The sequence below is a fragment of the Castanea sativa genome, chromosome 11 (assembly GCF_040712315.1).
Source record: "Castanea sativa cultivar Marrone di Chiusa Pesio chromosome 11, ASM4071231v1".
Classification (NCBI taxonomy): domain Eukaryota; kingdom Viridiplantae; phylum Streptophyta; class Magnoliopsida; order Fagales; family Fagaceae; genus Castanea; species Castanea sativa.
This window is the reverse complement of record NC_134023.1, coordinates 60,326,032-60,337,455: the sequence shown is the minus strand read 5'-3', so window position 1 is coordinate 60,337,455 and position 11,424 is coordinate 60,326,032. Positions and strand designations below refer to the sequence as shown.

General features: G+C 31.5%; 1 protein-coding gene across 1 annotated transcript; it reads left to right on the top strand.

Annotated features, from left to right (window-relative positions):
* The first annotated feature begins 4,832 nt into the window (after positions 1-4,832).
* On the top strand, positions 4,833-8,072 carry LOC142616846 (uncharacterized). Its single transcript, XM_075789609.1, has 3 exons — positions 4,833-5,359; positions 7,201-7,661; positions 7,777-8,072. Exons 1-3 carry the CDS (start codon positions 4,833-4,835, stop codon positions 8,070-8,072), a joined length of 1,284 nt encoding a protein of 427 aa, XP_075645724.1.
* The last annotated feature ends 3,352 nt before the right edge of the window (positions 8,073-11,424 follow it).

Below are 11,424 nucleotides of genomic sequence, written 5' to 3'. Positions count from 1 at the left end.
ATGAGTGATGGATACTTCTTTTTTATTTTTTTATGGTTTACAATCAACTATTTCAACAAATTATAAAAATTGGTGTTAACGTGGCATTTGGTATATTTGACTTTTAAAATTGACCAGGGTTACAAGCTTTAGAAAATTTTGAATGAGGTAGATAGGAAAGTTCCTCCACTTTGTTCCATTATCAAATGTCTCATTTCAAGTGGAGGGGAAAAAAAATGAAAAGAACGAAATCTTTGGAATCCCTCTTGTGCTCCTAATCTTTTGGATTTAGGTATGATCTGTACCACATGGTTCAACCCTCTGTTATGAAAAAAACCAGAACCCAATAGATTAGGGATGAAATTAAGTCTAAAATATTATGATTAGTATCAAGTTGTCTATATTATTTTCTTATTTTGTGAACATCATGTAGATTTGGGTTGCCATGCCATGAAAATAAAATTCATCTCTTATTTGAATTTTTTGTTATTTTTAATAAAGATATTTGGAATTCAAATCTCTCATTTCATGTTATAACTATAAAAAAAAATTATAAAAAAAATTAAAAACCTTAACGACAATACAATTAATTAATGATTCAATGTGGGTTCCAATTAGCTCAATTAGTAAAATTGCTGATGGTTGAATAAGATATTTGAGGTTAATCTCTGCTTACACCAAAAACCGATTAATGTTTTAATCTGAAGATAAAGAACACAATCATAAAAAATGGAAACCATAAGTTGAAACTCTATAAATAAAATAAATAAAAAATTAAGGATTCAATCAAATTCATTATACGAAGCATGCTAAAATGTCCTAAGCCATTAGTATTTTTTAAGGGGGAAAATAATAAATGTGTTTAGTTAGAGTTTTGTTTTAGAAGAGGTGACGGGTTATGTTTTCAAAAAATTGGGCATCTCTTAGAAATCTTAATGGGTGTTTTATTCGAAACCTAGCCTAAGTTCTTCTTCAACCAAACTCTACTGAAATGGATTAGCCAATGATAATCTATATATATAATAATAGGTAAAGTTGAGAGAAACTCAAATTAAAATTTCAAATTAGAGTTCCAATTTTGTGCCATGTGTCCTAAATTATTTATTCTTAAAGAGTTTTATTTTTTAATTTTAGAATCAAATGTGGGACCACATCATAAATATTCATCCAAGTGAGTTATTAAGTACAAAAACCAAAGAGTTTAGAATAAATGAATCGTAAAAAAAAAAAAAAATAGTACTTCACAATAATTTAAAAAATACATGAAAAATTTACATTTTATACTTAATATTATCCTTACAAAATTTTTTTAAGAGTTAACAAAACATAAAAATGACTATCAATAGTATTTAAATTTTATATATAGGAATTATATTTAGCATCTTATTATATATCTTTAAGTATATCAATATATATGTAAGGGGTTACAAGCTAGTTACTCTATAATTGGAAAGTCCTGAAGGGCCCATTTAGTTCATGTTAAGTAAACTCAAATATGAAAATCTGTTCTTATTAAAAAATCAAAATGATAATTGCTTTATAATTGAAGCAATGGTTTTTTTTTTTTCCTGTTATATATGCTAGAAATTTCTTCATTGGAAGATGATGAATTGGAATATCGTTGGCCGTGAGAATTTAGAAAAATGAATGTGGCCATGTGGAGATTGGAGACTCGTCAATCTGTCATGCACAACCCCCTGTACGTGGGTCTATGCATGTAATATCACCTCCAGCTATGGACATTGACTTATTCATTCTCATAGATGACCCATGTAATTTGACAAGGGCGGGTTAGAAGTACATCAATCTTGCAATTCAACCGTAAATCCTTTACACGAGAACTGACTTGTTTCCAAGATTTCACATATTTTTCATTAGACCCTAGGAAGAGAGAGTAGCAGTCAAGCTTCTTGTCTACCTCATCTTAATGTTTGGGTTCTAGTCGTGCGGGACACATTAGTACCAGGGTTGATGGGGTTATCTAGTTGCGAGTATTACTTTGATACTCTAGTTCTATTATCTGTCTTTTGGTATTTTACTGTATGACTGTGTTTAGGTCATGTACTTTTATGATAATTTGGATTTTATTTTGTTATATCTATTTGGTATCTGGTGTTTGAAGCCTGTGAAGAGGTGCTTGGTCGACCAACATCCTTTGGTATCACAACCTGAGCTGGTTCTTTAAGGAATGAAGTAAAATAGGGGCCGAACACCTTTCAATGCAAGCATTTGTTGGGCTTCCATGGTTCTCAATAGCAACCTTAAAAGCACATGAACCAGGCAGCTCAACTAATAAGGAATCACGAAAATCATCATCAAACCCCAAATCGTCAAAATTCTAGCAAAAACCAAGCCTATGTAGGATCAACATACATTTGGAAAAGTAAATAACTGACTTTATACAAACCGACTACACAGTAAATCCCCCTACCCCCAATATCTATGTATCCCAAAAATATTCGAAAAAAATTATTATGCAGGTTAGTATCCAAAATTATTACATCAACTCAAATAACTGGTGAATTTTATTTTCATATATCGCAATGGCCCAAATCTATGTAATGTTCTCATCTAGTTGGTTTCATTATTTAATTTAATTTTTTTTTATATGAAAAGTTGGTTCCATAATTACTATCATGCTGTTTTTATTATTTTCTTATTTTGTGAACATCATGTAGTTTTGGATCACCATGTTATGAAAATAAAAATGATAATTTATTGACATTTTTTGTTGTTTCTAATGAAGATATTTAAAATTCAAATCTCTTATCCATTGTAACTAAAAATACCAAACCCTACGATGCAAATAATTAAGCGAGATCAAATTTATTATACAAAGCCATTAATTTTTAGGAGGAAAAAATAGTAAATGTGTTTATAATAGTAAATATATATATATATAATAAAATAAAAGTAACAGTGTTTTCCAGATATTAGGCCTCTCTTAGAAAATTAAGTTAATGGGTTTCTTTTAGGAAACCTAGCCTAAGTCCTGAAGGGCCTCCACTTTTGTTTAGGGTTTATTTGGGATCCACTTATTTTGTTAAAATTGAAAACTTTTTGCTGAAAGTATTGTATATAAATATAAAAGTTAGCTGAAATAATATAGTGGGACTCATGAATAGTACCAAAAGGTGTAGTGGAGCTCATGAATATTAGCAAAAATCAGTTGAATAGTAAAATAAGCTAACTTTTTAATTTGGAGCAAAACACACACTTAATAGTTGACCGCCCATCTAGCCCACGTTGAGGCATCTCACATATCAAAATCTTTTTTGTTTTTGTTTTTGTTTTTTTTTTTTTCCACCAAAATCCATCTAACAAACAGCATTCAACAATTCAAAGGTTCAAATCTTATCAAAACCAATATTCTTAAACAACCTCGTGATGGGTTTGGATGAAGCAGATGAGAACTATGAATTAATAGTCTTAAAATAAGTTTGACCGGCTATGTTAAAAATTTCTTGGAATAGAATGGATTGGAATATCATAGGCAATGAAAATGTAGAACAATTAATATGGGACTTGCCAAGAGTTTTGTGTCTTAATTGGCACCTCTCTATATACAAAGTATTTGGAGTTTAAGGAAGAAAAAAATCGAGTTACGAGATTAACAACATATTACAACTATCTAAAAAAAAGGGGGACTTGCGAGAACCTGTTAATCCATCATGCATGTCTAGTAGAATTAGAACACTAAAAGGTAGGAAAGGATGAGAATTCTTTTGAAAATGAAACAAATTTTTGTAAATTTGGGATCGGGGTTCCTCTCCAATTTTTTGTTCTCTCTCTATTTACTTACTAGGTGTAAGATGTTTCTTTTGTTGGATTTTGTAGAGCCTATTTGTGTTTAATTTGAATTATGACTCAACCCGATATAAAAGTGCTACGGTTTCTAATGAGATTTTTTATGAGCCTTAGTCTATTGGACGTAAGCAAATTGTAGAATCATGTAAATATTTTCTTGTAGGATTATTTTCTTTGATGCATATTTTTCACAACTTTTGCATTTCACATATCTGAGAATTTTATATATATTCCTTCATCATAAGAGTTTTGAGACTCTCTCCAAAGATTTCCATGCATTGCACAAATTCCAAGTCCTACTATTGGACGATTGAAGTTTTCAAAAACACAACTTTAGTAAGGGAAATAGTAAGCTCTATGGAAGCATGCCTAAATTTGAGATTCTTGTATGCATATATTGCAATAAATCCACGAAGGGGCAATTGACTCTTTCCTTGAAGTTAATAACTTTGGTGATGCCATTTTTACAACTCTACTCTTTAAAAAGTAAAAAAAAAAAAGTATTAAGGAAATTTAATTGTGTGGATTAATTTTGGATTTGTGTATAGAGAAATTCTTGATCAAGAGAGTCATAAGGTTTGCCGTCAAGGTGCTCAACCTTTTGAGCCATAAAGCTTCCAAAAAGTGTCAGTGTTGAATATGAGACTATTAATACGGTCTCTCTTGTTTATTCACCTGTCGTTTGTTTTTCTTCCCAGTTTTCAATCTCGTTACAATATATTTTATACGGTCTCTCTTATCTCTATACTCGGCAGTTGGCATCATAGACAGAATTCAATCACACTCTCATGACTTTCCTACCACTTGCTAAATTTATGTCAATTACGTTCTCTTCACGACACTTTCCTTGATTACGACAGGTTCGATGAAGAACTCATAGATGACTCTTCATCAATTTCTATCCTGTCACGATCATCTCTACCATCTTTATAATTGTGCTTTCCCTGAGCACCTAAGTAGCAGTGAAATCAATCCCTTCGTGTAAACCAAACAACACCCAGTTGTATTTTTAGCCGAAAAAGAAGAAAAAAAGTGTACCAAATTGCATGGCGCTTTACCGCATGAGTTCAGCTCCACCATCCTCATCTTTTTGTGTCAAAGTTTTTATTCTTCTCTTGTGGTGTGGCTTGCTAGTAACCTCTGTGATTGGTGGGAATAATGAGACAGACCACTCGGCGTTGCTTGAGCTCAAATCCAAGATCATTCATGACCCTCTTGGCGCTTTGAGCTCTTGGAATGACAGCATCCACTTTTGCCAATGGCTAGGGGTAACTTGTGGTCGCCTACATCAGAGAGTCACTGTGTTAGACTTGCAATCTCTGAAACAGGTAGGCTCCATTTCACCATATATTGGAAATTTAAGTTTTTTGAGAAATCTAACCCTCCAAAACAACAGCTTTCATAATGAAATCCCTCTTGAACTTGGTCATTTGCAAAGAATTCAATTCTTACAATTGCAACATAATACACTTAGTGGTAAAATTCCTAGCAATTTATCCAACTGCACCAACATCATTGTTTTGCGTGTTGGTTTTAATGATTTGTCTGGAGAAATTAATCCCCGTGAACCTTGGTACCTTGACAAAGCTCCAAAACTTTGCTATTCAGAAAAATAATATGATTGGAAGTATCCCACCTTATTTGGGAAACTTACCCTCTCTAGAATTGTTTGCTACACTTTATAATACTTGGTTGGGAGTATACCTGATTCTTTTGGCCACTGGCAGCTCTACATTCAAGTTAGGGTCGTCACAGGACCACCCTAACTTGCAAAAAAATACATATATACACTTGCCAAAATCTTATTATATGTTAAACTAACCTATTGTGACCATCCTAATAAAAATATTGAACACCTTAACTTGAGAGTTACAAAAAGCGGAGTTCAACAAAAATAATAATAATGCTACCTTCACAATATTTTTATAATACTTTTACTACAAATTCAATGTGGTAGACTGTTACTAATTTTAATTTGGGTTCAATAATAATGTTATTTTTTTACTCACTAATAATAGCTTTTTGCATAAGATTTATTGTACAAATATTGTAAACGTAGCATTACTACAAAATTAATTTTGCTCCACAAAAATAATTCTTAATCCCTTATATAAAATTAAAAAGAAAAATCTTAAATAACAACAATAAATATTAGCCTAAATAACAACAAATATAAACCAAACAAAAATAAGACAAAACCGAACAACATCAAGTGATGATATTATTCAACAAAAAGCCTATTATAAAACAAAAAGATAAAAATTGCTAAATATTCAAATTTGTAGCTTGTTCAACCTATTCAATAAAAATAATTTCTAATTTCTTTTTTCCCTAAAAATTGGTACCAAGAAAAATATTGTAGTTGTCTCCTTGATGGTGATGACAATTATATTCTTTTTGACTTTGGAGTTGCAACAATTTTGCTCTCTTTAGTGACAAGATTCATAGTTGCAACAAATATTCAAGTTATCACTTTATTTGATTTTATATCATTTAAATTTCTTAATGACCACTCTAAAAAAATTTCCTAGAGCTGCCATTGTTTTGGCCAATTGACCAAACTTACATTTATTGGTATGAGTTCAAATATGTTGTCTGGTACAATTCCTCCCTTAATTTTCAATCTGTCTTCATTAATAAGCTTTGATGTAGGATTCAACCAAATCCAGGGGGATCTTCCTATAGACATAGGAATCACTCTACCGAATATTGAGGTATTTATTATTGGCAACAATCAATTTTCTGGATCTATCCCAATTTCAATATCTAATGGCTCAAATCTAGTAAAACTTCAATTGAACGGAAATAAACTAGTTAGAATTGTTCCGTGGTTGGAGAAGCTAAATGGAATTTTTATCTTTTCTCATTTGGCTTAACCATCTTGGAATTGGAGGGGTAAAGACTTGAGTTTTCTCTGTTCTCTAACAAATGCCACCTATCTCACAAAATTGCAAATACAAGTAAATAACTTTGGGTGAGAGTTGCCCAAATGCATTGTCAATTTCTCAACTACTCTCACCATATTGAATCTAGATAATAATAAAATATTTGGAAACTTTCCTACTGGGATAGGAAATCTAATCAACTTGGAGACACTAGAGATGTGGAACAATAGATTATCAGGTAAAATGCCCTTTAAAATTGAAAAGCTTCATAAGTTACAATATTTGGCTTTATCTCAAAACAATTTCTTTGGGAACGTGCCATCCTCTTTGGGAAATTTATCAATTTTGACAAATTTGTATTTAAATGAGAATAATCTTGAAGGAAGTATCCCTTTAAGTCTAGGAAAGTGTCAAGATGTGGTGTATTTGAATCTTTGTATTAATAACCTTAGTGGTATCATATCATCTCAAGTCATTGGTCTCTCATTCTCACCGATTGGTCTAGACTTGTCAAACAACAAATTTACAGGTGTCCTACCCATGGAAGTAGGAAATTCAAAAATCCGGAATACTTGGATATATCTAAAAACATGTTTGGTGAAATTCCAACAAGTCTTGATAGCTGTGTAAGACTAGAATTTCTATCCATGAGTCGAAACTTCTTCCAATGGATCATTCCTTCATCTTTGGAATCATTAAGAGGCCTCAAAGAGTTAGACCTTTCCAACAACAATTTATCTGGCAACATTCCAAGATTTTTGGAGCTCTTTGACTTCCTGCAGATATTGAATTTGTCATATAATCATTTTGAGGGTGAGGTACCAACAGGGGGAGTTTTCAAGAACACAAGTGCAACTTCAATTAAGGGAAATATTGAGCTATGTGAAGGTGTGCCTAAGTTCAAGCTTCCTCTTTGCAAATACAACAAGTCCAAGAAAAGGAAGTTGACTAATAATCTCTATACTTTTTGCGCTTTTAGGAGTAACTTTGGTGATTTCATTTCTACTTTTCTTCTCTTTTAAAAGAAAGAGGAGAGAGAGTATTTTAAATAATTCACAAAATTTACTTTTAAATGTATCTTACCAAAGTCTTCTAAAAGCTATAGATGCATTCTCCTCCACTAATGTAATTGGTGTGGGAAGTATTGGATCTATGTATAGAGGGATTCTTGATCATGATAGACATAGTTGCTGTCAAGGCGCTCAACCTTTTGCATCTTGTGGAGCTTCCAAGAGTTTCATTGCTGAATGTGATGCTTTGCGAAATATTAGATATCGAAATCTTGTAAAAGTACTCACAACATGTTCAAGTGTTGACTATCAAGGTCATGATTTCAAAGCATTGGTATATGAGTATATGAGTAATAGCAACCTAGATGAGTGGTTGCATCCAATTGATTGAACAAATGAGGCTCCTTTGGAAAAAAGGAATTTGAATCTTCTTCAAAGAATAAATATTGCCATTGATATTGCAAATGCATTAGAATATCTTCATCATCATTGTCATACAACAATTGTTCATTGTGACCTCAAGCCTAGCAATGTTCTTCTTGATGATGAAATGATCGAACATGTGCAGGACTTTGGCTTGGCAAGGTTCCTTCTTGAGACCACTCAAGACTGTTTCACTAATCAATCAAACTATCGGATTAAGAGGGACAATTGGTTATGCTCCTCCAGGTAAATAACTTTACCATTTCTTTACTTTAATTTATGTTTTTTCACAATATTTCTTAATATACTTTCAAGGATAAAATATAACTCAAATAAGAATGTCCTATACAAGATTGAGCATGTCTTTAAAAAGCTTTTCTGCATGTCATAATATTTTTCCTATTATATGCTGCATAACTTGTTAGATTATATGTTTTGCCTTGTTTTTTAATATGGAACTAGATCAATCAAATAATATATGTTATTTGCAATTGTAGAGTATGGTATGGGAAACGAGGTCTCAACCAATGGTGATATCTACAGTTATGGTATATTATTATTGGAGATGTTCATAGGAAAAAGACCGATAGAAAACATGTTCAAAGATAAATTGAACCTTCTTGATTTTGTGAAAGGAGTTTTGCCCGAACGAGTGATTGACATTGTGGACCCTACTCTTCATTTGGAAAAAGAAGATACTGAAACAAGGACAAATATTACTCAGTCAAAATCGAATTGGATGTCCCAAAATTTTATAGTGCTTGATTTTGATATTTAAAATTGGAGTTTCTTGTTCTATGGAATTCCCAAGGGAGACGATGAACGTTAGTGATGTTGTAGCTCAGCTAAATTTGATTAGAGAAAAGCTCCTCAGAACTTAAATACGCAAAGAAAGAGTTCAACTGAAAGGTAAATTTTTTATGATAGTACTTGCTCTAGCACCCACTACAAACCTTTAGGGGGACCGGGGGAGGAGGATTTTATAGCCAACACCATGTGATTTTCACATTAGTTCCTTATATTCATAAATAATGAAAATATAGATGTCGTAAATTTGATAACAATCATATAAGTAAGAATAAATCTAATTGTTTTCTATGATTCAAGAAAACTCTTTTTTTCTCCCCTTCAAATTTTTCGTTGAAAACCAAAATTTTTTCCAATAGGGCATTTAAGCTATTTTTGATTTGGTGATTTCCACCATTTTTGGCACTGGACTTACCTTCTTGCATTATTATGAATCCTCTTCCTCACTCTTTTAGAGTGGTGCTGTTATGTCCTAGACTAGGCTTTACCTTTTTTGATGTTTTGTAATGCTAAGTGGCTCAGGTGCCCAAGGCAAAACTGGTGTAAAACAATTGTTGTTTCTTAAAGTTCAATAAAATTTCTATCATGGTTCTCCAAAAAAAAAAAAGGTAAACCTCATTCACCACATAACATCGATCTATTATAAAATCCAAACCATTTTCTTTCAAAGATTTAGAGACGTAATTGTCTTCCTTCATTGTAGGTACAGAAGGCCAGTGACTCCATCGGGAAGTGCCAAATGACTTGATGAGGTTTTGATTTTTGTCTAATCTTGTAACAAAATAATTAGACAATCACTTATTAGTTTCTCTTGTATTTGTCATTGTTTTCTTGTTCAATTATATCTCCGTGTTTGTAATTTACTTTTGTTTACCTTGTTATGGCCGAAGTTTCATGTAGAAAATGAATTCCAATATGAGAAGATTCAGGAATATCGTACAAATATATGATGCATTCTTAAAAATGTAGTGACATGAAGTGGTGGAGACATACAGGATTACGAGGAAAAGAGAAGAAATAAAAAATAAAATAAAAAATTTAAGTTTAGGCTAATTCTTTTAAACAATAAATAGTCGCAAACCCACACATATATAATTATTTTGAGATATAATATGATGTATAATTTGCTTTCTAAATTTTATTGTAGATAATTTTAATTCCCGAAAAATTAAGCAAGTTCTAAATGTAATTTTAATCTCTCAATTTTTACAAATATATAATTTTATTATTTTTAGTGTTTCGATTGATATTATTCTGTTTTAGGTGGTCCATTTTTTTCGAACTATTGTTATTATGCATTATATTTTCATAATTTCTTTTGATAGCACTAAAGTTTTTAAGATACAAATTAATATCTTATTAATTTAAGGAAATTATCATGAATCAAAATAATAAAAACTTATTATATAATTATTGACATTACTCAAATAATTGATTGACACATTCAAATATATAGCCGTATAGATTGTGTTTTGATATGGTCTCAAATTCTCACTTCCAAACTAATGATTAAATCAAACAAAAGTCAAATTAAAATTATAAGGGGGAGAGAGAGAGAGAGGATGACACGGAACTCAAAAAACACAAGACCAAACCAACCCAAAGTAGAGGCATTAAAAAACATAAAAATTCATCAACCTAAAGTTTTGAGAGAGAGAGAGAGAGAGCATAATGGACCGAATAGATCAAAGTAAACCAAAATGGACAGAAGTGGACTAAATGGACCAAATTAAACCCAAGATGGACCAAAATGGACTGTACTTGATTAACGTAAACTGAAATGGAAGGATCTAGACCGAATCAACTAAAGTGGACTTAAGTCAACAGAAATGGACCTAAAGGACGGAATTAAACCAAAATAGACCGAATTGGATCTAAGTGGACCGGATTGGACTGAAGTAAACTGAAATGGACCGAATTGGAGTTAATGGTCTGAAATGTTACACTGATATGGCTCAATAAGAGCGTAATAACAATAAATATTACATTTCAGTTTTTAGATATTATAAAGATATAGATATAGATGTCTTATATTTTTAAACACCTTTTTTCGCAAATAATATATATTTTTTTTTTTTTTCGAATTGAAAATTGAACAGTAGGAAAACAAATCAAAATATTGTAGACTTTCTAGTCTGTAGTATGTAATGGCACAATCTGAACGGAGGTGGACGGAATCAAAATAGCCAAAATACTGAATACGAAATGAAGGTTGAATGACTTTATTGAAAAAATTGAAACTATGCAGACAAAAAAAAAAATCAATTGTAATGAAAACATTGAAAAGTGTACTGAAAGTTCTCCATATCCTTCAAGTAATCAACTTTGGCACTTTTTACTTCCAACCTTTTCTCTTGTTGCAGTTACTTTCAAAACTGTCTCTCTCACTTTCTTTCGTTTGTGTGTTTGTGTCTTAGCTTTGTTGGCATCTTAAAATATTATGAGAAATTTATTTTCCAAATGTGGATGCTAGACTTGATGCCATGTATCATAATTAATGACAATATAGAAGG

What these genes read in the sequence shown, in the direction of transcription:
- LOC142616846 (XM_075789609.1), top strand. Translation starts at nt 4,833, where the DNA reads ATGGCGCTTTACCGCATGAGTTCAGCTCCACCATCCTCATCTTTTTGT. An exon ending in ATTAATCCCCGTGAACCTTG is followed by an intron (nt 5,360 to 7,200) that starts GTACCTTGACAA and finishes ACAAATTTACAG; the next exon opens with GTGTCCTACCCATGGAAGTA. An exon ending in CGCTTTTAGGAGTAACTTTG is followed by an intron (nt 7,662 to 7,776) that starts GTGATTTCATTT and finishes TAAAAGCTATAG; the next exon opens with ATGCATTCTCCTCCACTAAT.